Source organism: Homalodisca vitripennis, chromosome 5, assembly GCF_021130785.1.
Source record: "Homalodisca vitripennis isolate AUS2020 chromosome 5, UT_GWSS_2.1, whole genome shotgun sequence".
NCBI classification, from domain to species: domain Eukaryota; kingdom Metazoa; phylum Arthropoda; class Insecta; order Hemiptera; family Cicadellidae; genus Homalodisca; species Homalodisca vitripennis.
This window is the reverse complement of record NC_060211.1, coordinates 183,956,484-183,982,411: the sequence shown is the minus strand read 5'-3', so window position 1 is coordinate 183,982,411 and position 25,928 is coordinate 183,956,484. Positions and strand designations below refer to the sequence as shown.

General features: G+C 40.6%; 1 protein-coding gene across 1 annotated transcript in view; it reads left to right on the top strand.

Moving 5' to 3' along the window:
* LOC124363313 (zinc finger MIZ domain-containing protein 1) overlaps positions 1 to 25,928 on the top strand; it is a 78,568-nt gene that overhangs the window by 30,020 nt on the left and 22,620 nt on the right. Inside the window, 1 exon segment of the mRNA XM_046818553.1 lies at positions 22,792 to 22,987. Coding sequence (XP_046674509.1) covers positions 22,792 to 22,987 — 196 coding nt within the window.

Sequence of the window (25,928 nt, the reverse complement as noted above, 5' to 3'; positions counted from 1 at the left end):
CGCGTATTGTTTGTGAATACTTCAGTGATTATATTCAGCAACTGAGTAAACTTCCTTTGGTGCGAGCTCCGATCGCAATATTTCGCTTCCAATTTAGGAGGGATATTCTTAGGAAGATTTCAGTAAGATTGCATCATCACAACCCCAGTGTGATTTACTATCTAAATTTTCCCATTTCGACTCTGGTACAAAGACAGAAATCCTTCCCGTGTGGTCGACCCCGTTGCCTCCACGGAAATCGGCAATTTGGAAACAATAACAGGGCCGACCGCAGTTATCCAACCGCCCCACAATTCCAGGCTTTCAATTTGGGCGGAAATCGGCGCGATGGTGCCAGATGCGCGCGAGGGTCTCTCCTAGCCACCTGACGCCTGACGTGTCTGTGCTGGTGCACTACAATAGCAGTGAAAGTTGACCAGAGGTTTCACAATGATCACTTACGCAGGCGCTGTGACACAGCCTCGGCAGCAAATGCCGCCTTGGTTAGAAATCCTTTTTAAGATTTATTCAAATATTTTAGTATTTTAGTAAATATTTTTTAGTCAAAAATTGTATCCCTCAACATTGAAATTGTTGTACGTTCAACTTATATTATTATTGAACACCGTACAAGAATAAGAAACACATCTTCAACCAACAAATATCGTACAGCTACAAAAACCACTCTTGGTTTCAACCAGAAAACATCTTGTAGGCTACAAAATAGTTCATACAATATGTGCCAAATAGTATGTCCCAACTCGGAACATATTACTGTGCACATATGCGCTCGTTTATCACCGTATCTACTACCGAGCGCTCGCCAATGTACTGTAGTAGAGCTGCTTGCCACCGTAGTGTGAACTACGTCATCTGTTTGTGTGCAGTGCGACCTTCACACGCGCGCCGTCAAACCCGAACCTAATGGTCGGAATATTTAACTAAGCCTTATTTCATATGTATTTGAATTAAATTCTGCCTTGGTTTTTATAAATGTTTCATTTAGCTATAGCGTTTACAATTCAGAACTTTCTTTTTGTGGACGCTAAAACAATAAAGAGCATGGGCTCGAAAACTGTTCCTTGTGGTAGTCCAATACAAGATTTTCTTACTGATTCGCGCGGATCGAAATAAACGATCAACTAATGATAAAAGAAGACAATTTCTCTTACTTATTCATAAATGATAGTTTGTACAACGTAACCAAAATATTTTTCGTCAAAATTCGAGCTTTTAACGCGATATATATTAGCGAAATCCCGATTTCGACTGGCCCACAGTGATTGACAAACACACACAGCCCGGCTGAGCCGAAAGAGTAAACAACTCGGGTCAATTTGACAGAAGGCCCCCACAGTAGAATCGATTACTTGTGATAGGGCTATATTAATTAAGCCGACAGCTCCCACGGTGGGGGTAACTCCGAGTGACGGTGTCCAAGAGGGACGCGCCCCACTGAACCAGTTGCGCCCTAAAAATCAATAGTTGACAAAGGCGCGGGTGAATCACTCACGGTGGGACGGTCGATCCCTTCGCGGCCTACTCATCGTCGATTTAAAGTTCCGAGGGATGAGGGGGTTGGTGGCGGGAGGGTATGAACTGTAATTGGCAGTCTATTATAATGATTGGATTAGACTATATAGTAAGAGTATAAAGAGTGATATAAACCCTAAAAATCGCTAATCACCGATTTTAGAATAATAAGCAAAATCATAAAGCGATATTTGGATAAATTTACGCTGAATTTATGAGAGGAATACGCAGTGCTTTCTTCTCTTCGTGTTTGTTCTGAAACGGAAAGAGGAAAAATCAAACGGGTGAAGATAGTGCTTGGTAATGAGTTGGCATATGTTGTATTGCTTTGCATACAGGCATAAATAAACAGAATTACACACCTGCGTTGACTTTGTCTGTTACACAGCAGTTCTAATTTTATTCCATGGTCAGAGTTCAAACACTTTTGTTATATGATTAGGCTGCAAGTTTTATTACTCTAGCTCTTAAATCCCGGCTGTATCATATTTGTGACAATTTCTTATCAATGATACCTCGTGTTCTTTTGACAAAGTATCCAAGTCTAAATAGTATTCACAAATTACCCTTGAAATGTTTTGTCTACTCTGGAATGAACCGTCTCGTATTATTTCGTACCAATTCACGTATTATGATGCTTTATGTGTACATTAAAATAAACCAAACAAAAGCGAATAACTCTTGGGACGTCTAAACAGATTGAATCGCTAAACGAAGACACTTGTAAACATCATAATAGATCGCATTCAGATAAGGAAACGCAAGCGATCTGGGAACTATTCACAATACGGAATCCATGTGAAATCTCGGCACTCTGCTGCCCGTCGTCACGGTCATGGGCAGGTGACCTCCTGTGCCGGCCACGACGACACACTGACGTAATTGGGTCGATGGGGGGAGGATAAGATGACCGTTGAAGGAGCCGAAGAGATGATTTTCTCCGGATCTAGGCTTGTAGGTTGCCGCCGTCGAGCGCGCTCCGCGGGGAAAGGACTAATAGTCCTGGGCGGCCCGTGATGGGTGACGCGGGTCACAACCTATTTACCCAGCATTGTTGTCCAAGTCCCGCTTCGCGCCTTTCTTCTCCGACAAATAATACTCGGGTGACAAGAGTAAATCGACTGGTAGAGCACTCGGTTGGCCTCGAATATAAATCATCGGCGAACAATACGCACTTTAAATATTGTTGGCCTTCATGCAATACATTATCTCTCTACCAGTAGAGAGATTGACACTACTAATTACTGACCGACCAATTTCGTTGATGTTACAATTTTGGCAAATTCTCTGAAATATTCTATGAAGGTTATTAAACGAATACCCTTCTTTAAAACTAAACGGTCAGAAGGTTAAAACGTATCTTAAAGATATGTGTGGTTAATAATACAGTACAATGGTTTTATTTTTAACTAAAAAAATAAAAGATTTTCTTCCAAATTCTAAACGACTTTTTGATATTTTTATCTAGTGCGAATACACAACTTAAATGCTTAGTTTAACTTTAAAAGTTCCTTATTATTACGTGTTCTAAGACGTAATAATTTCACAACTAAAGGTGCATGAAACAATTATCACATTTCCTATTATAAACTAAATTGATGTAATTGATTTGTTGCGTCTATTATATTGTTTGATTGATTTTCTTCAATTAGGCACGGAATGTTCACAGTCAATAATTTTAGGGAAGTAGGATTTGTCACAAAGGTGTTTAATCAAAATGCCAGTATTTAGTTTTATTTAAACGTCTAAACACATTTAGTACTTGATTTTAGTAAATGTGTTAACGTCTAAACACATTTAGTACTGGAATCAGAGCCTGGAGAACCGAGCCGGGCTGGAGCTATTGTGCTGCTATCTGTTGGAATGTATTAGAGGACTCCGTGTCCAAGAATGTCGCCCACGTCTGGGTAGTGTTTGGTCGCCCTCAGCATGCCGCCCACCGCCGCGGCCTGTCTCTCTCTGTCTCTGTCTCCATCTCTCTCACACCTGCCGGCCTCTCTGTCTCCTGTCGCGGGCTCATACCCTACACCGTGGTCAATGGACGCCGGGAGTCAATGGAACCTGACGACCCACGGGATTCCAGAGCGAGTCTTGGGAGTACCACAAGGATTCATTTTAGGACCTCGCTTCATCACTACTAATTTGTTTGTGAGGTGTTTTTGAATCTTATGAATGTGTTTCTTGAAGATACACGGGTTACGGGTTAAATCCTCTCTGAATAGCCAACTTTATACACATAACACACTACTTCTCCTGTATGTGATATCCGAGAGATCCGTTAATCCAAACATGCCCTGAAGATATTTCAACGGAACTAGCCTCAGCAAGTACATCCTCCCGGTATCCCCGGATCTCGAGAATTGCCACTCTCTTGTAAGGCAGTGTCCTCCCTTTTCTTTTCTAATGACATCCTGGCGTACGGTTAGAACAAACCGATTGTCTGGTGGGAGGGGGGAGGGTATGTAGGTTAGGTGGACTGTAGGCCGCATCAAGGCTGACGGGATGTGCAGGCCGTGACGATTGCTGCTGCACCGACCCGACCGGGCCGTCACGAACTCAATGCTGCCGTTTGCTGCTTCTCGGTCAACCGAGCTATTACATTTGCGAGATCCTCTCTTTCTCTTCCCCCCCCCTGTCTGTTCCTACTTCTACTCGACGGTAACTGTGAATGTGATTGACCCCTGGGTGGGCATTGGTTCAGTAATTTGGTCTTCATTTCTCAGCCCTCAATCTCCCTAAGATACTATAGTGGACATCGTAATTCTTGTTGATGAAATCTTGAGGTTCCGTTTGGTTTTCAATCTCGGACTAAAAGTCAATTTTCGTCTCGGTATTAACTGTCCTGAATTGTGGGACGAATTTACGCATAAATTGAAGCCTTTTAATTCATTATTTTCTAACCTACAAAGTCTTTGAAGTACTTTGAAGTTTATTTTTGAAGATGGAGGGATTGTGAAGGAAACAGGGTTTTTCCGGACATTTGCCATCGAACAGGGAAAAAATCAGTAACGCTACTTTTCGAGATCTGCAATCTGATCCCTTCTTCAGGTTAAGAACTAACCCAACACGGTTTTTAATTAAATGCAAGTTTTAGAGTAAGTGGAGTTAGCACACAACATGGTGGTTGTGATTCCTGACTTATGCGTGTCAAGACGCTCTGGTATGATTCGTTTATTTCAACTAGTTTGTAATTATGTGGTAGGTTAGTTATTTACCTGAAGAAGAGACCAGATTGTAGATCTCGAAATGTAGTGCTATAAAGTCTGTGCACCCGTAACTTTCTTTCTTGAAATTCTTTACGATGGACAGTTTCGTTGAAGGTGGAGTAATGACTATACTAATTCAGTAAGTGGCCTAGCAAAAGACCTTGATATTGTTTTGTTGTTGTGCCTTTCGATTTGGTTGTAAATTTAGACAGTTGCACTGTACAAATATTTGTGTTTTGGGAAATTCCAAATTGATTTGAACCAAGTTTTTATTCACGGATTGTTGTAATTGTTAATTTCTGGAAACGGCCACGGATTTCGAGTGCCCAGACCTCGCATGCGGCACCAGCGGTGTGACCTTGAATTATCGCAACGTCCTGCAAAATAGTGGCCACTGAAATCGTCCCATGAGTCCCACAGGAAGCACAGTGTAGCTCGTGTCAGCGTGCGCCAAGGGCATGCCAAGGTTCTGCCACTAATGGCATTTCAATTGTTTACTCCTCCACTTCCTCGTGGTCAGCGAGGTTCTGGTGTAGTACGACCTCTCTTGACCGCTTCGTCATCATCTTCACCACCGCGCCGCGCGGTATTTACATAACCGACTTGTTGATCTCAGACCTGTCTCTGCCCAAAGCCCGGATTACACAGATTCGATCGGAATTTAAGCTAAAAATATTTGTTCTTTTCTCGCAAGAACTATGTATAAAAGCACACGTTCTGTAGTTTTCCATACTGTTGTTTTTTACAGCCGAATTTAATTGAACCACATTTAGATATCTTCGGTTTGCTTCCTGCTACAACAACAGTGATAAAGCTTTCATGAAAGTTTTTTTAAAGAGCTTTCTTATTTTGATATCACTAATAATATTCACAAACCTGCTAAATCATTACTTTAAATGTGTTTTATGAAGGATGTTCCATGTCATTAATTGCCAATCCAGTTTTTCTCCAATCAAATGAAACTTTAAGCGAATGTTCAATGTTTTTTCTATTGGCAAAATCAGTTTTTGAAAGAATTGACACGTGCCTTTTTGGGCCTACCTTTGAGTTAGGTCACTATAGCTACTGCACTAGCTGAGGAATAATCGTCGCCTATGTTTACGTAACGTCGTGGCACTACTTGCGCGGTTGACCCTCTTCTGGAGCACCGAACGCAGGTCGGTGGACGACTTAGAGCGGCGCTCAGCGGTGGTGACCTCGGTGACCGATTCTCTGCCAGAACAATGGCCAAAGAAATGGTAATGGTTCCGTTACAGTGATATGGTGCCCCAGTTAGCCACTAAATCCCCGCGCGCGCTCCGGCCGCTATTGGATTACGAGGCAAAAACCGACCTGTCGCGACTCTGCACTACGAGCGAGTTGACAGACTGTACCCAGCGACCTACCCGAGAATCTTGTGGCCAGACCCATTGCTCCAGCGACCTATCCGAGAATCTTGTGACTAGACCCATTGCTCCAGCGACCTATCCGAGAATCTTGTGACCAGAGCCATTGATCCATCGACCGTTCCGAGAATCTTGTGGCCAGACATTGCTCCCCTATTTCAAGTTTATTTTGAGTTTTAAAATTACAAATGATTTTTTTATTATTTAAATATTATGAAGGAAAATGTCACAATGAGTTTTCACTGTGATACTGTCTGCCATTGCTCCTCTCTGTGCACATCCTGTGTCTGAGGTAGCCTCCAGTGCCCATGGTGATCAAGGCTAGCAGGTCTACCAGACCTTCCCACACCCACAATATCCAACTTTGTATTTTTATTCCTGTTTATCCACACTTATTTCATTCCTCTGTTACATTCTGGTTTCTTCTTTATTTCTATACATCCGATGGCTTTGTATACAATCCAATTCAATAATTCATTATTGTCGTTATTTAACAATTATACAAAGTGTATGACATACGTCACTAATCCTATTTTCAGCCAATAAGCTTCGTCATGTATAAAACATTTAAAATTAAATAAACATTTCAAATAAATACTGTAATAATAAAATTTATTCAATGAATTTTACAACTATATATATAAAATTTACACATATTTTAAAATCTTTCATATAAACTGAGTCGCACACCCTTCAGCTCCCCACGTCTTTCAGCTCTGACAACGTTGGGTGCTGTGTTCCCAGGAACTCGCCCACGGAATAAAATGTGTTGGCTATTAAATATTCTTTCAACGCCCTTTTGAATTTTGATTGATTTGTGATAGATTTGTTTATTTCTGGTAAACAGTTAATAAATCTGACATCCATCTGATATGGTAAATGGCCATGAAGCTGTAGCACGTGTTGAACAACTCTGTAGTTTTCTCCAGCTCTTGTATGCACCCCACCCATACGTTATAGATAACGCATACGAATGTAATTGATTCAAAACTGTTTATAATGTTCTCTTTAGTATGTTTTAAATTCTTTTGCCGCAATAAATGTCATATAAAATGGGCTTAACTAATGAAGAAATCAAACTGAAAGAATTCGAAGGACTTAATTTGAAAATGACTTTTCCCAAATCTCCGCTGTTACATCTTCTACTAACCGGTCCTTCGTGATTTATGATCTTCGGCTTCTGTGATTGATGGCCCACTTTTACCCGATGTTGCCTAAAGGTTACTGTGTCATCGTCGCTTGTTGTTGCTTGCTACGATTTCGCATTACAAGATGAGTTGCACCTTCGCCTGTCGCCTTGAGCTTGTTCAGTTCGTCTATTGTTTAATATTCAGTTTTATTTAATTTTTCTGTTAATGCATTTGAAGTAAGAGCGAGGGTTCGTACGGGATACAAAAATGGTTCATCATTGTATGCCAGTAACTGCTTGAATAAACACTTCTGATTTATAAAATGGGAACATTGATCTAAGGAAAGCCTTTGACACCACCCAAAATCCCTCACGAGCAGACAGCTCGCTCGATCAATCCTTGCTTATAACGGCTATGGCAAAAGGGTGCGTTATTCTTGTCTCCAATCAATTAACACTTTAACAGTCGCATTATCGACGGCTAAATCCACAATAGCTTGGTGCCGCTCCCACAGACCGCCGCCGGGACTTCTCGGTGTAACATCGATCACTCTTCTCCGGCAGCGTCACAGCCGCGCTCATGTTATCCACGTAACGTCTGCGCTCCAAACAAACAAGAAACTGAGGCCTTTGTGATTGACCCTTCTCTCGGATCATTCATTCGTCATCGGCAACCCTTCAGGAGCCGACTCCCCCCCCCAGCCTACCGCGCGACAGCTAACTGTCGAGGCCGCTCCCACCCCTCCACTGCTCACTTACAGCTCCAACATCCAATCATCGATCCCATTGTGGATTGTTGATCCAGCTGAATGAGACAAACGTTCATTTTAATTGTCATTGCCCTTGTTGAAGCCCATACTTTTGTGTTTTTAGCACTGTGATCTGTAGTTACGCAGTAATTATGCTGTGCTGTTTCCATGTGCACATGCTTTTCACGGAAAATTTGAACACGGCTTTATATCTAAAGGATTGTATATTATCCAGGAGTTTTAAATTATTAACACGGATTAAGTTTCAAATAACACGTTATCTCGTAATGGTGGAATGGAAACAGCATGAAATGTCCCACTCTATAGGACGCTTTCGGCGGCATGGCGGGTTCACATGAATGAAAGCGTTTATCTAGGTATAGGAATAAATTATGAGTTTCTTGTCAAATATTGTCCGACCGGCTCGCTATCAGTCTGTTTGCTTTTTCTCTTCCTCTCCGTGTGTGTTTCTCACCGAGTATCGAGAGGAATCTCTATACAGGTGTTCCTCAGGGTTTAACACTAGATCCAGTTTTATTTATTCCACTGGTGATTTTTATTCTGTACAGTACGTGTAGATTTATTATGTATGTAGATTATACAAATTTATTTTTATATCGGTTATAAAAATTACATACATGGTTGTACATATAAAAGCGATTTGAGGGGATAGTTCAACAACTATTAAAAGCCGATTGCAATTATGCCTCTTGAGTCAATTTTTTTTAAATATTACTATACTGAATGCTTTATTAAAAAGAGAAGTATGTCTATACAAATATTGTCTGATAATTATGTTTAATTGCTTGTTGAATTATATTTTCAATAAAGTATTCATTATAGTCATATTTTTAACATGTTTGACTCAGGAAGCATAATTGAAATTGGCTTGTAATTATTAATTGTTCATATTCCATCAAATCAGCTTTGTATGCACATGAGTGCCATTTTTATAACGCTGCGCCGGTGTGTGCGTAATGCTTCCGATAGCCGAATAAAACGTCGTGTTTGCCGTATTTAAACAGGTCAAAGCAACAACTTATATTTCATCACTCTTGTGTGCTCATTATGGGAGACTTCTGGGGGAAGTGACGGATATGGGGTGAGTGAATTAGGGGGTGACGGCGTGACCCACCGAGGGTTGTTTTCAGCTTGCTTTCCCCTCCCCCTCCCCTCTGCGCAGACCACCGCCACTCTCCCTCCCCACATCCGCTCCTGTCCGTCCGTCTATCTTTATATTGATTTACCGCTAGGATTTGATCCGTTATCGCTACTTCCAACAAGTGTTTTATCGTGACGAAAACGTGAGAATCTTTGAAGCTTTCTGACCTAGAGTGCTGTTTGAGAAGAAAAAGCTGTTCTCTATGGGCTCTTTTTCCCTTCTTTTTTAAGGCTCAGCGTTACCTATGCCTGCCTTGATGTTCACTGTTTTTATTAGCATAGTACACTAATTGTCGTGTCTGTACATGATGGGACCTCCCCGGAATTTGAACCCGTGATCTCTCAGTTAGAGAGCGGAGACTATATCCATTAGCCTACGGAGGAGGACCTCTATGGGCTCTATGAAATCATCCGCAGGGTTCTAATGGCATATCTTGAGCCCTTTCTTAGTTTCAACTTCATATTTGAGTGCAAATATATTCAACCTGCGTTGTCCATTATTTTATTTAACACATCGCTTATGGATTTACAAGTCCAGGCAATGATTAATTTCCATGAGCAGAAAGGAATTGTTTGTTCTCGTCAAAGAAGGACCGATACCAGAGCAAGAAGCAGGACGTAAGATGACAAGGAAGTGCTATGACACCGGGGCTAATCGACCAGAAACGTATCGAAACTCCGGGTCGATATCCTAAACAATCGAATAGTCATTGTCACCAGCCTCGGTGTCCGGGCCTCATTCAAATCCTTTTCAGGCGGAGCGAGTTGTTCACTGTTCGGAGGTCGGTATTGTTGCATCCTCAGTTTGTTTTGCCCCTCCCCCCGTGCCCCCCGGACGGAACCGGTCCTGTAGTAAATCGCCGCCAGGCCGCAGCACCTCGGCGACCTCATCGGTTATCGATTCGTGTAAAATTGACGCTTAAACGCCGCGTAATACCGGCGTCGAGGGGACTCACAATCGCGCGGACAAAATATTTTCCTTGTCTCCGCGTGGAGGGGGTACTCGCTACCGAGAGGGGGGTGTTCCTAGTTTGTCGATATATAACAATACGGATCCCTCCCCTCCCAGAGGGCTATTATGGGCTTTGTTAATCATTGTTGAGTTTTTTGGACTCACGCAGGGAGCCGCATCTGTCCCACATCCGCGGGGCTGTCAATTATTACCAACATTTTGGCAGATTTCGTGAGAATAGCCGTATTTCTCCCTTGTCGGCAGATTAGGCGGTTTCATCGTCGTCAAACGTGATCGGTTGTGATTTTATCACCGGTTTTGTTTTCTTTTCACGCACCCCTGGCAGTATAACCACCATTGAGACTCGCGCAGAAAGTTACAACGTTAGAATGATTTTATTACTTGATTCCTAAACTCCCCATAGCTTCTCCAATTCCCGCGTCACCCAGAAAACTGCTCCCTTAGACCCGTAAATGGGTTTGCGCCCGGTACCCAAAGTCCGACAGGAGTGAAATGTTACGAAACTCGCCAGGACCGAACAGTAGGTGGAGCCCGCGCGTGAGATATGGGCGAAACCGGGAGAAAGTGCGAGCGAGAACTGTTCTATCCAGCGAGAAAGCTGCCCACGCAGTTCTTGCTGCTGGACGGCATTGCTTCCTATTTCGGCTTCGGGTCGCCTAATCTGAGGATCTGCCCCGGATCCGTCTCGAGGTCAACGCCGCCGAACTCTCCTGCCGGTAGAGGATATGGTAGAGAGACGTCACTACTTATACACAAGGTATCCAGGACTAATCCATACCAGTTGCGTTGGCAACCACTTACACACAAGATACCCAGGACTGAGCCATATCAGTTGCGTTGGCAACTACTGATACACAAGATACCCAGGACTGAGCCATACCAGTTGCGTTGGCAACTACTGACACACTAGATATCCAGGACTGAGCCGTACCAGTTGCGTTGGTATCTTCTAATACACAAGATACTCAGGACTGAGCCATACCAGTTGCGTTGGCAACCATTTACACACAAGATATCCAGGACTGAGCCATATAAGTTGCGTTGGCAACTACTGATACACAAGATACCCAGGACTGAGCCATACCAGTTGCGTTGGCAACTACTAACACACAAGATACCCAGGACTGAGCCATATCAGTTGCGTTGGCAACTGCTTTATGGTAAATTTGGTCTTCTCCTCTCAACAGGTACTGTAACCCACCGACCATACTGCAGCCCAAGGTGCCTGCGGAGGTGTGAAAGTGAAGGCGCTGACACCGGAGCCCCGACGATCTCGTAGCCCACGCGGCAGTGCCAGGTCGGCTCGTGCGGTATGTGACACGGGATCGAGCGACTTTCACCGGATAAGCCGAACCTTGAGTTAACAGTCCCCCGCCGGCCAGCCGCCCGCTATCAGGCGTATTCATTAGGCGCAGGCTGGACTGATAAATAGTATTACAGACCGCCTTATCACTTCCTGTGTGTAGCCGCCTGCGTGGCACGTCCTTACCGTTGTAAAGTCAATTGTGCTCCAAGTTCTTTCCTGAGAAATCTTCTCCAGGAGTTCTTCTATGATCAAGACTAACCATATGCTCAACACACTTTGTAATAAATTGAACAATTCTTTTAAAAATCTATTGTAAATCCTCTATATTAGATGCTGAATGTTTAACTTAAAATTATGGAACGAACCTCCCCCCCCCCCAAGGACACGGCAGGACTAAGCCAAAGGGTTACCGCACAGACGGTCAGATATATGGACTGAATGGCGTTTGATTTCGAAATCAATACAAAAATCACCCTTGGACCAAGAGGAACGTATGCATCAAATTTCACACCTCTAGGACCTTTCTCTTAAGTCTTTTCAATTCAGTTAAATTTTGGAGGTTCATCCCCCCGCCCCCGAACTTACCTTGGGTGCGCTCCTGCGCCAATAACCATCTCAGCAGTGTGTGAAATATCGCGAAATGCGAAAACCCAGCATGAAATATCTCCGCTTCAAGAAATAGTGTTTTTTTAATGTATCAATGAACCGTATAAAATTAAATTGACGCTAAAGAAAAAAGCATTGAATAAAAATTTATCTTCGCTTGAATAAGTATAAAATGTTCTAAACGCAAACAACGTCTGATTTTTAGCAAATGTTAAAGTCCAGTCTATACTTTTACAACCTTTTGTTTATTCTCATTTACACTTAACATCTGTAACGACGTATTCAAAATTTCGGGTTGATGACATATAAAACATTGAGATCGACTTAAAAATCACAGCGGGACGAACGTTTTAAAAGCGTTATCCAGCTCATAAATTTTCAACAGTAGCTATTAGGTCCGCAGTAAATGCCGGCAACACGATTGTTCGAGAGTGCTGTAAAATATCTAATTTAGAAAAACCTATTGTTCCCAAAGTGACACTATTAAATCACTGTTGATCGTTTGCAAGGTAAAATTGGATTTTCTGTTTCCTCAATTCAACGTCGTCCTCCCACCTCGCGTGCTTGTGAGTCCAGCGACCGCAGTTGTGCTCCAGCGAGTAACTCCAGCTCCAGTGGGGACTAATTGAGCAGAAGCTGGAACTGGAGAACCGTCCGAGGAACCGACTATTTCCATAGCCACAGTAACGGGTCCGAGTTATCATAACTGTTCAGGGAGGCTCGCTCGGTCTTCACGTTCTTCCGGCGAGGTTCAGTTACTCTCCAGATGTCCTCTATCAGACTTGCACATCCTGGAAATTCAGGAGACCTCTAGAAAATTGAAAGATTCACTGTGTTAATATTTGTTAGTGGGGTAACGGGTCCGAGTTATCATAACTGTTCAGGGAAGCTCGCTCGATCTTCACGTTCTTCCGCTGAGGTTCAGTTACTCTCCAGATGTCCTCTTTCGGACTTGCACATCCTGGAAATTCAGGAGACCTCTAGAAAAATTGAAAGATTCACTGTGTTAATATTTGTTAGTGGGGTAACGGGTCCGAGTTATCATAAATGTTCAGGGAAGCTCGCTCGATCTTCACGTTCTTCCGCTGAGGTTCAGTTACTCTCCAGATGTCCTCTTTCGGACTTGCACATCCTGGAAATTCAGGACCCTCTAGAAAATTGAAAGATTCACTGTGTTAATGTTATATTTGATATCCGTTTCAATTGTAGATGCTCATCCGGGAAGTTGCTGAAGGACAATTGATTTACAAAGCAATCGTATCAAAGACAACATGACGGATTTCCCCCGGTCTATTAGTATTCAAAGTCCGTTGACGAGGGGCTGAGGGCTCCTACAATAACTTGACTCGCTGACGGCTCTATCCCACCTATATATAATGACCGGTAATGTTTGTAAGATTGTGTACTTAAGCTGCAAAAACTCCCCTCCCCGCGCCGACCCAGCCCTTCTCGGAGTCACCGCTTTGTCGATCTCTGTAGCCTTGGAACAACCTGTAATTATTGCACTGGGCTCAGTTGTTTTGGGGGTTTACGGTGTGTGGGAACCTCCGCGTGAGGGTTAACTGATTTGTAAAATTTGAGCTAGTGACTTATTCCTCGTCGAATATGTTATTTTTCTTTTATTCGTTTTACTTTTTCTATTTCCTTCGCAGACATACCTTCTGTAAACACGGATTTGGTAACTGTATAACCTTTTCCACAGTTAAAGAATGTCTTCTTTACTTTCATTGACTAAACTAAGTTATGGGATTGTATGCTGGGGAGGTACGTATATATCCACGCTTCATCCTCTCATTACATTTCAAAAATCCTTTATCCGCATTATTACTAAATCAAATAAGACCAATCATTCCTGGCTACCATTTTTAAATTTAAAAATACTCCCTTTACGAAATCTTTACATATATAAGGTATTGAAACTATTTTTCATAAGAAGCTCAAACCCGGCCCTCACACGTAATATTAGATATCATTTCAGAAGTTTGCTTGTTCCGGTTCCAAAGCCTAATCTAACTGTTTTCAAACATGTTTTACTTTTAATGCTCCAAGATTGTCTAATCTTATTTCCGTTTAAATATATCATTTAGCACCGTAAATAGTTTTTTAAAAGTTTAAAAATGTTTTTATTTTCGTTGGATAATTGCGAGTGCTTTCTGAGAATTTTTGAATGAAATAATGAATAACGTGTATATTTTTGATCATTTTTATTACCTTTTGTCAATAATTCTAATTAATCTTTTTTTATTTTTAAATCCATGACTTGTTTTACAGATTTGTATGGATTTGTTATTAATATATTATTTATGGAGCAGTTCAATCCTTCTTTGAATTTTGTTTTATTGTGTTAGTTAAATCTGATGTGCATCCTTCATCGGGCTTTTGCCTACTGGATGTTCCATTTTATTTCACAATTACTTAGTTTTGTTTTTGTTGTAAGTTCTTTTTTATTGTTAAGTTTAAATTTACCTTGTTTGAAGATTATATCATTTTTTAGTTTGTCAATACTTCATGACCTATGGTTTTATATTGTTTGATGTTTTTGTTTTGTATAAATCTCTTGTAAAATTTGTTAATACTGTGAAATGGAATCTTTTTTTAAATCAAATTAAAATGAAACAGTACAGTCGGGTACCGTAAAAATTGTCTCTGCATCTTTTCTTAGTTATATGGTTGTAATATACTACCCATTTCTTCTCGGTTGTATTTTCCCTCGCGTCCCTCGCTCCTTATCTCCAACAGCTGACCTTACAGCTGGTCTCGATGACTCAGGTCATTAAATCGCTGATTGCGCATTCCTTCTGCATACCTCGTGCCGCTTCCTTCTCGTCACTTCCACAGCATTCCTTCGAGCAATGGTAATGCAGTTCTTGTGACGATATCTAAGCTCGAGCTATTGTAAAGTGATTATCGTAAAGTGATCGTAGTTTGCTGGAAGTGCGTAGATTTTGTGCATAGTAAAGGTTGGTGTTACACATTGTACCCATTCTAGTAATGAGCATTTAATCAATGAATCTTTTGTACGATGGTTCAAAAGTGTTGTAATTTTATGGCTGAATGCAGTTCAGGAATGCAACCCAAGGTGTAACCTGAAAAAGACGATAGCAACTCGTATGAAACGTCGGTATACATAATGCATGGGACTCATTGTGGGGATGATCCGGGTCAGGAAGGACTTAGATACGATCGTGTTTTGACACTCTAGCTCAAGGTTCCAGGTAAAACAGTATTCGTAAACACGATGTTATCGCGACAATCTTCCACCGAGCTCTGTATTGTCAAAGCAAGCGGTGAAATAAGAGCACTTCTTTCACGTACGTCGAACGCTTTCTCAGGCTGTCCAAACATTTACAGAAGGCTGACTCACAAATCATCTGCTCTTGCGAGTGTGGAGAGTAATTATACTAGTAACGGCGTATCATTCGTAACGCTATTATAGCCCTGTATATTTAGTGAATATCAATTCGAGTTCCTACATTTAGGAAAGCCACTTTCTTTTCGGTCCTATTTTTTAACAAAAAGTTGTGCCTTGACTTTTGATGGATAAAAATTTATTTGAGACGACCGAAACAAAACTTACAGCGATATCACAGTTAAGATTACTATGAGCTGATTTCAAGGTAACCCTAATTTTCTTAATTTCTTGAGAGGACAAACGTCACTGAAAATTTCGGATGATTCCGAAATAATATTGCTTTTGAAGGAATCAAAGAAAAGTAAATGTTAGCACAAGTAAATATGGATATAAAGTTGTTAAAACAGTGAGTGATCAACGTTGAATCTGGGCGTCTCACGCGAACACGGTTTCAAATTAAAGAGTTTTGGTGGAGTTGCTGCTGCTCCTGATGTCCTTCCTACGAGTCCTTGCCCAGGACCTTCTCCTGGGCAAGTGAACGTTGCCAAGTATTGGATGGATTTCTGTTTAAACACTGCAGTCCTGAAACACTGAACTGAAGAGACCCGCGTAACCTTGTTGGGCTCGGGATCACAGATTAAACTCAATTACCCACTCGGGGTCAAAGGTCAGGTGTCGGAAGTCGGAACATCGGTCGTCGCGGCGGGGCCAGAGCTCTAACCCTCTAGTATTCACGAGTGCTCACTATACAGTGAGTTAGCTTCATTTCAGGATATCACCTTGGAAGTATACATTCTCGGATCGTCACCCTCAAACCTCAATTTACAAGAATACCTCAAATACTTTCAGACGTTTTGAAATTCTTAATGATTGATATGGAAGCGTAAGTTTCAGTGTTCCAATAAATGCCAATTAGTTGAATTAGTTGAAAATATTAGTTTACGAGGAACAGACTTGTGGACGATCTGTTATACTAGCTCTTATACTGATTTTGGCCTCATAAGAACCATGGTAGTAATCGGCTACCGCTTTTGTACAACAAAGTTGTACCTAGCGTTCTATAAGAGCTTCCGATATTGTTTACGCAATTCAAAAATGTCGAAAGTATTTTAATGCCTATTAATTATGTCTTCCAGATGGGATCTCCCAAAACTATACCACAAAAATAAGGATGTAATACTATTGCAGGTTTTACGTTGTAACAATGGGGTAACACTCAACATTGTTCATAACCATACCGAACTGCCCCTTCAGGCGAGGGTAGGCAATTTAATGTCAGCACCCTTATCACATCGTCTAGTTTGCAGGGGTTCCTTTCTAAAACGAGTTACGTAGTTACATTTCCGCATTGTTTTATGAGTTCCCACCGATTTAACACAGACCTTGGTTAAAAAAAGTATTGTTATTCAAGCGTTTTATTATTCTTCTTTGTAAAAAGTAAATAAATTGAGCATATAAAACTTGCTCTTCAAATTTGTAAAAACCCCTCTAACACGTTTTGTATTTTATTTCCATATTTCGTTCGCTTTCTTTTATTATTACTCGTGAATATTGGCAGTGAAATAAGTCCAAACCATTTTAACAGCAGTTTGGTCGCCAATGTTGAGGCACAAAAACAATAACAATTGATTTGGCACTAAATGAGACAATGGGAGTATATTAATTAAACAAAGATAGCATCAACAATTAATTGACGTAATCGTGCCGAACAATGGCGGATGTTTTACTGCGTTTGGCGGAATAAGAGGAGAAAATTAATAGTGTCGATCTAATTAAGATTGGAATTTCAAAGTACTCACAATGCAGAGTAACGGTTTTCTGCACATTTCCAATGTTACCGTTTTGTTGTCACGTGACATTTCTGCTGTTTTAACTTGTTCATTCGCAGTAGTACAGAATTATCTGTCAGTTCATTTAAAACAAGATTACATATTTCCAACTGAAACTGTTTTAATGATTTTTATACTCTGAAAACTAAAGAATTTCACACCAAATGAGACCTTAAGAGCTGGTTCTTCTCTCAGAAAATGTTCACATCCGTATACCTACATATGGGCGATGTCTTATCTAATCAATAGACATCCAAACACTTTAGCGTTTCGAAATATTTTTAAAGATTATTCGGAAAACATATCATACGTTTAACTTCAACAGTTTAAATATTCGAAAATTAAAGTTTGGACGAAACACCAAAAACCGTTTTACGTGTGCTATCCCATTTTATCGTACTGGTGTTGCTCATTGGGTATTCTACCGCTGGAAATTCTACTGATAAGTCTAATCAAGGGTTTTCACTGATCACTTGCATGACCTCCATGTGTTGAGACCACTATCAGAACAGACAATTTAATTGTGAAACCCCCTCCATAGATTATGTTTCTCCAGCCAATTAAAATTACGTTATTGGTATATGAAGCTAAATAATTATATCGTTATGTAGCTTTACGAATCCGGGGTAATTTTTTCCAACGTTTAATTATCACAAATTTAAAACCAATATGAATGTTGTTGTACTTCCCGGAATCTCCCAGCAAAAATTTTAGACTCGTATTTTAGGGCATACTTTTTGAGAAGTTTTCGTTACGGATTTTTGCGGAAGACCTAACGCATGGTCTTTTAAGCGACCATATCTCTACGTAAAGAATCAGTATGGCGCGAAATATTTTTGTACTTGACATATATTTGATGTGCAACTAAAAGTATGTCTTTCAATTAATCGACGTCTAAATATGAAGTAAAACATAATAAACGTAGGTAGCACAACGTTTCGACGATTGGAATCTATTCTCTTCGTCAGGCGTGGGGGGGGGGGGGTAGGAATACATACAAAAACAGAACCTCCACCACCTGACGAAGAGGATAGATTCCAATTCTCGAAACGTTGTGTTATACCTTTTATAACCTACAACGATGGCAAATGTCCGAAATCCTGTTACCCTTTCAAACCTAACATCGTCAATAACAGGCTTAAAAAAGAATATACAAAATGTCTCAAAACAAATCTTTATCACCGTGATTGGAAGACACTAGGAAAATTAATTATTGAACTATTTTTTATTATTGAAGTAATTTTAACTGTGCGACGCGACGGTTGGCTCTTAATGGTTTATGTTGACTTACGTATAAGCTGTCCGGAACTACTTTCTTAAAATTTTAAAAAATAAATTAGAGATCTTTTGAACTGTCATTTTGACTCGTTCCTTACAAACCGTTTAACAAACATTAAATCGTATTTTCATAATAGAGGCATGAGGGAAACAGGATTTTCCGGACAGTTGCCATCGTTCAGTGAAACAAGAAATCAGTAACACTACGTTTCGAGATCTGCAACCTGATCTCTTCTTCAGGTAAATAACTAACCTAATACATAGTTACAAACTAGGTGAAAATTAACGTAGTAATTATGTGTTCGGTTATTTATATCCCTGAAGAAGAGATCAGATTGCAGACCTCGAAACGTAGTGTTACTGGTTATTTTATCGCTGATCGTTGGCAAATGTCCGGAAAATCCTGTTTCCTTCCCAATCCTTCCATCGTTAAAAACAAACTTCGAACTAAGAATAGAGAGATGGACTAAAATTAATTATGAGCATAATTATATTGCTTTTTGTAATGAATTTCACGCTTCACTATTTATTTTGAAACTGTGTTTAACTATTGTACTCTACTTAATGCATGGTGTAATTGTGTGGACACAATATGGTTTTGTTAATGTCCGAGTGTGTGGCAAGAAATCACACTCCGCTGTAATCTCCGGAATGATCTGGGTGGAAGAGTGGCAGACGTGCTGAATATCAGGAATGCTGCTGGAGGAATGGGTGGTGGGGATGTGGGGAGGGGGGCGAGACAGGCGGACAGAAGTGCCTCGGACCTTGGCGAAATAAGTCAAGGCGGAGCGCAGCGCAGCGCAGCGCGGTCTGATGTAATGGCATTGTCAAGTAGAGCTCGGTACTCTGCGGTGATCGCTTATAGTACTGGGCTACCCTTGCTGGAGCAGGATGAGAAGTGGCCTGAGATAAACTCGAGATAGATCGCGCCACAATGTCACTGCATCATCTCAGGAGATTGATTAGAAAACACACTAACTGTCACGTGCATACTTTGGAATTTTTGGATCGAGAATGGTGTAAGGTATGTTCAGGGGGTTTGTTACTAGCGTGGCTTACAGTCTTCACTCTGCAGAGGAGGGCTCTTAGGATTGCCTGAGGCCTCTGCAGGAGGGACAGTTGCAGGAAACGTTTCCGATCAGACGGTTCTGCCAGCACTAACTTAGTTTTCCTGCACTATTACCCTGACCTCAGAATTAATCAATTCATATTATATTTGTTTAAACCGCCACTACATTTCTACGGCCCCAAAATATTTAACTCAGTGCCCGAAGGAAGAAATCTCTTAATATTAAATTGTTCAAGTCGCGGCTCAGGCTACATCTGATCGGGAAGGCTACTTACTACAGTCTTGACGAGGCTGCCCCATCGTTGTGTGAAATATCTGTGAATGATTTGGTGTGGTTTTAAATTAGTCTATTCCCCAAGAACCCGTTGGTCTGCGATGGGAACCTAATCAGAGTTAGGGAGAGAGTCTGCAGTCCGAAGACAGACAATGGAATCCAATGGATTCTATTTGGCTCGGCTGTATCATCCAATCCAAATAAGAAGTTTGGAATCTGCTCTGATACAACTGCCGAGAAACAAGCGTAAAGAGGAAATAATTTCTCGTTGTATAATTCGGCGACCTTGAGGTTTGAGAGCGTAATGTATGGGCGGGAGTGTGAGAGCGGCGCGGGCGTGGGATCTCCTCGTCCCATACACGCGTGGCAGAGTGTCTTCCGTTCTTTATGTGTTCCGTAGTGGTCACGTGGCTAGTCTAGAGTACCAGTTTTTTTAAATAATAATCTTTATTATTTAATAATAACCGTTATTTTGCACAAATGTTACTTTGACGATTCACAAACGACACATTTTTAACACTAATATTCCTTTTCCCAAATTCCCAAAAATTACATAACATTTTTTTTAAACATGACTTGGCACTCTTCTCTCGTCAGGGTAAATAAGCTCTGTCGGATTTAATTTATATGGTAATGTACAAATTAATTATTGAGTTAAAACTTAGAGACATTAATAATAAAATTAATTAGGTTCATAAAAATAATTGAAGAATTAATCATATACGGGTATTTTATTTATCAATAACCTCTGAATACTAACCGCAGCCGAACTCTTTATCGTCAGTGGTCTTACACGAGTTAATGCTTTGTTGTTGCATTCTGTAACTATAATTACTAAGCGTGTTTCGTAATAAACGTAACATTTCGGGTATTTTGTGTTGTTAAATTATCTACAGTACCGTTATTATCTGGAACCAAAGACTGTTATTCTTGATTAATTGTTTACGATATTGAAGAAGCGCGGTCTGTTGATAGAACAACATTTACCTTGCTTTTATCTTCTTGCAGGGAAATAATCGCGTTTATCTAAGCGAGATTGTAAGTCATATTTCATTTCCACGAAAACTGTTATCTCAGCGATCCTGGCTGCTACAACATAACCTCAAAATAGTCCGAAACAGATCACCGGATTCTCTCTGTGATGGCAGCCGAAGACGCACGATCGCAGCCGATATCCCTCGGGAACCCTTTGACAGATTTCTCATCTCCCGGCCCCAGATGGCTTCCATTCCCGACTATTCCCGGCCACCGTGCCGCCCTTGTTCTTCGTGATTTGGATAATTTTAACCGCGCGTTTACCGAAAATAGCCGCGAAGTGGAGGAAACTCGTGTGCGAGGTGGCGGTATATCCACACTTATAAATAACCGGCCGCGAATAGTTGATAAGTTAACACGACGACGTTGTGTAGACGCACTCGCACATAACCTCAAAATAGCTCCCTCTACGAGTATTTAACTCCTGCAACTGGTTGATGCAATTATTTAACGCGACAATTCTTCAAATTGCCAGAACAGCCTGTATTCTTTTTAAATCGTTCTTTCCGTAGGAGTTGGATTACGCGCACTGGCTCAAATTCTGGAATTGAATTCTTACATAAATGTAACAATGCCTTACTTTGCGTAACTGTAGCACGTCATTGTTCCAGCCGTTTGTTCGTTTTTAATTTGCTGGGTTTTGTTATGTTCGTTTAGTGTTACCGCACAACCTATTTTCTGTAGACAGTTTAACAATGGCATACAATTATGGATTGTCCAAGATGTTTTATAAGGTGTTTAGGAATTCGTGAACATTTAATTTCTTGACTCTCAACAAAAATTTTCAAAGCCATACTAGAGCAGATGAAATACACCCAGTTTTAATGATGATACGAAACAATAAAACATCAGTATTATACGTCACGAAGGACTTGTAATTTTTTGTAAGAAATATAATAATGTAATAAAACACTGTAATTAGACTTAGACTATATTATTGACAAGAGTGTTCACGGTTATTTATGTAATTAAAAATGTAACAATGTAGTGACCTTTTAAATGTTCATGTTAATTAAATACATCTTACAATCTACATAGTAATGAAATACAATTGTTCCTAGATTTGATTTTTAGAAATCAAAAACTTTGCACGTCGACAGTGTTTGTAGTAACTGTAAACCGGAATTCCGTTAATCCCCAGATGATGAGACTTGGAGACCAGCAAGTGTCGCGGGAGAAGGGGGGGAGGAGAAGGCGCGACATTATTTGGACAAAACAATGGCCAGGAAAGTAGACGCATGTCACCCGAGCTATTCGTGGCCCCGTATTATTAGAAAAGCCCTGATGCCGTTATGTACTTGTGATTGTTTTCTGGCTCCGGCCGACAGCAGCTTCGGCAGTCGCCCCGGAAATTTCAGGCCTCTCGACTGCCTCAGTGCTCTCCTGTTCGCTGATACAGCGATCGAGTTTTCCTTTGGCAATGATCTCTCAAGGACATGATCTCATTCTTTGACGGGTAGTTGAACCTTTAAACCCACTTTACAAAAATATCCTCCATTTCAGCAGCATCTATTCCTTACTCAGCTTTTTACGTAGATTATCGAGAGCTTCACAAATTTACATCAGTAAACGAATAGGATTTAGAATTCCTCTCTTGATTTTATGAGAATACTTACATCATGGCAACCTTCATCAACTCTTGCCAAAAAGTTTCGTTTATTGAAATTAACTATTTTTTAATTTTTTAGTGACGTCCTCAATTGTTTCTCCAACTTCCTTCACCATTTTAACTCTGTAAAATTCATCCTTAATTATTCCACGAAGAGACTTATTGATCCTACCTTTTACTCTTGGGCATTTAAGGGCACTGAAGTCCTTGAAGATCTCGCTCTTCTCCAACTTTTGTCTAAAGTCATCTTGGCATATCCAGCTGACTGTTCTTCAGCCGTACTCTGCAGACTTCACTGACCAGATTCTCGTGTTCCAGGAGCGGGGTCGGCTCGACCTATGGCGCCGCTGGTATGAACGGAGGTCCTGGAGCTAATGCTGACGGCCAGTACCACAGCCCCTCGTCTGCACTCAGCGCTGCCGCCATGGTCGCCGCAGCCACCGCCACCGCCACTGCCACCGCTAGTGTTGTTGCGCTTCAGGAGCGTCAAGATATCAACTCCCAATTTGGGCAGGTAAGAATTCCACTCCTATATCATGCTTGTTCATTTCTCCAAGTTTAATTGCACAGAAGACCTCCGATGCCAGAAGGACTTCTTAAGATTTAATTTCGATTATTGCATAAAGTACTTTTTTGTAGGGGATTTCCATAAAGTTATGTTCTCCGTTAAAATAGTCTTCGCCAATTTCAATGCAGATTCTCCAGTCCTGTACAGTTAGGATATCCTGTAAATGCAGATTGATAAGAGTCATTGGCATAAATCTGGACAAAGGATAAAAGGTACATATTGAGAATGCTAAGCTATGGAAGGCGCGAAGGTTCCTCACACTTACTCAGGGTGCTCCAATAAAGTTTACTCAGTCTGCCGTGAAGGAATATTAAAAGGGTTCCACACCCCTACAAATGGAACAATAACACAGCCTTAGTTTTCTCCCGTCTGATTGTACTAGTCAACACAATGATGTAAATAAAAAAACAAAACTACTTAGCAAATGTTGAAGAATTTACGTGTAACCTTAGACATTGGAAAAAGGGAATTGTAAAATATCCCTACGCCTGTGAGGAACCCTCTTAAGAATTCGTTGAAAATGTTCAGGTTGAGTAGAGTCCTTGAGTTGTAAAAACTGTAACTTTTACTCTGTTTTAACGACGAGAAGTGAATTGTGTGGTAGCAGATCCTTGTAGAAGTGAATTGTATGTTTTTGGATCCTTGAAGAAGTGAATTGTATGTTGGTGGATTCTTGAAGAAGTAAATTGTATGTTTGTGGATCCTTGAAGAAGTGAATTGTGTGTTGGTGGATCCTCGAAGAAGTGAATTGTATGTTGGTGGATCCTTGAAGAAGTGAATTGTATGTTGGTGGATCCTCGAAGAAGTGAATTGTATGTTGGTGGATCCTTGAAGGTGAACTGTATGTTGGTAGATCCTTGAAGAAGTGAATTGTGTGTTGGCAGATCCTTGTTTGGAACTATGAATGTACACATTGTAGCCCCCACTCTACTCCGATTGCACGGTTCGCGATCGGCATATTTAAAACTGATGAGGCAAGTGGCCTCTTGTTTTATAAACTCCTATCTGCAACATGCGCATGTTTAGCGACATCGTCATCATCCGACATTGCGGGAATTCCGTCTCAGCTCCGCGCATGATATTGTCCGAAGATAGCTTAATCTCTTATCGCAGCTGATAGCGGAGATGCGGTTCTCATTAGCGTAAATAAGACGGCTCCGAGCAGTCCATAAATCTTGCACGCGTTTATTATTCTTATCTCGGCCATTTTACTCTGACTGGGCCGAGATCAACTCACATTGTTTTTGTTGGCTGAAATGGAGCGTTTGTTATAATTAATTATAAACTCGCGAATTAGTGTCATTCAGCCATATGGACGATCTAAGTCGGAATGGTTTAGAATAGTAATTATTGTGAGGGTGCAGATGAAGAAATTACAATAAGAAGCGGGGGGAAGTAGGTCAACCATTAGCTCTAAAGAGACATGCGGACTATGTATGGCTCCTCGAGTCTATATAATTCCTTAAAAAGTTGTGAGAGGAATATTTCTATTGTTATTTCAACTAGTATCTGTAAGATGTAGTTGTTAGGGACGACAAATAAGTAATTAAGTAAAATTGTGGTTGTACTTAAGACTTGCTTCGTCAATCCAAATTTGTTTTTGGATTTACCTCTCCAGTCCACTCCCAGGTGATTTTGACATTATTCAAAATTGCCATGACCAAACAATTATTTACAAACAAATCAAAGCCGATGACACAAGCCTCAGGCTGTATGCCGTGTAAAACGTGTACATTTTCCATTCTGAAACTATCTCAAAATTATTGAATTACAGCACAACCAGCCTGAAGATCGATCGCTGATAAAATACAATTTGTGAGATGATCCTTAAATGTGTAGATTTAAATCCACAATTCTTATCATAATAACGAAAACTAACAAAACTTTTATCAATACACAAAATTGCTCTGGACAAAGAGGACACAGCCAAATCCTCCACTACGGTGGCATATGGAAGATGATCTCTTCTCGACAGTAGCGAGGTACATCGAGGTGAACCGGTGACTGCCCGAGTGTGAGCGCAGGCAGATTCCAGCAGGGAAAGCCGAGTTGATGCCCCACTTTCATGCTGAGTCCGCGGTGGCCCGGGATTCTCTCCTTCCCCACCCACTACAGGAGATGTCACAGCTTCATAGACTCCTTTCTTTATCTTGGTTCTGACCAAAAGTTGTCACCATACTCGTACAACACCATAAATATGATGAAACAATGTTGGCAAACTATCGACCCATTTCTTCCATGTCCGATTTTGGTTTGTAAAAATTCAATATTTTTACTCTAAAATACAGTTTATACCATTTATTTGCTTTGTTTTTTATAATTTCTTATTGGGAAAATACTCTGGATTCAAAAATAGTAATAATGCACTAAACAAAAAATATACATGTCATGTTTTATGAAGAACAAACTGCTGTAACTATTAAATGAATATTACAATTTTTATTTCAATCAGCCTATTTTCCATTGTCATCATACTCATACAACACCATAAATTTATTGGATGAAATAATGTTGGCAAACTATAGACCCATTTCTTTTGTGTCCGATTTTGGTTTGTAAAATTCAATTTTTTAACAGTATGAGATAGTTTAAACCATTTATTTTCTCTATTTTTTATAATTTCTTGTTGGAAAAAATAATTTTGATTCAAAAATACTAAGAATGCACTAAAAATATACATATGTCATGTTTAATGGAAAAAAAAAACTACTGTAACTATTAGATTACATTTCAACGTTCCATCTCCGCTACAATGGATATAGTACTTTTGAGGTTTTCGTTTGTTTTCCCAGCGGACGTTTGATTCGTTTAACATATAAAGAGGTCCGTTTTAATATTAATGAAACGTTTTAGTCAAATCAGCATCCAATTGTCTGCTTAGCAGTAT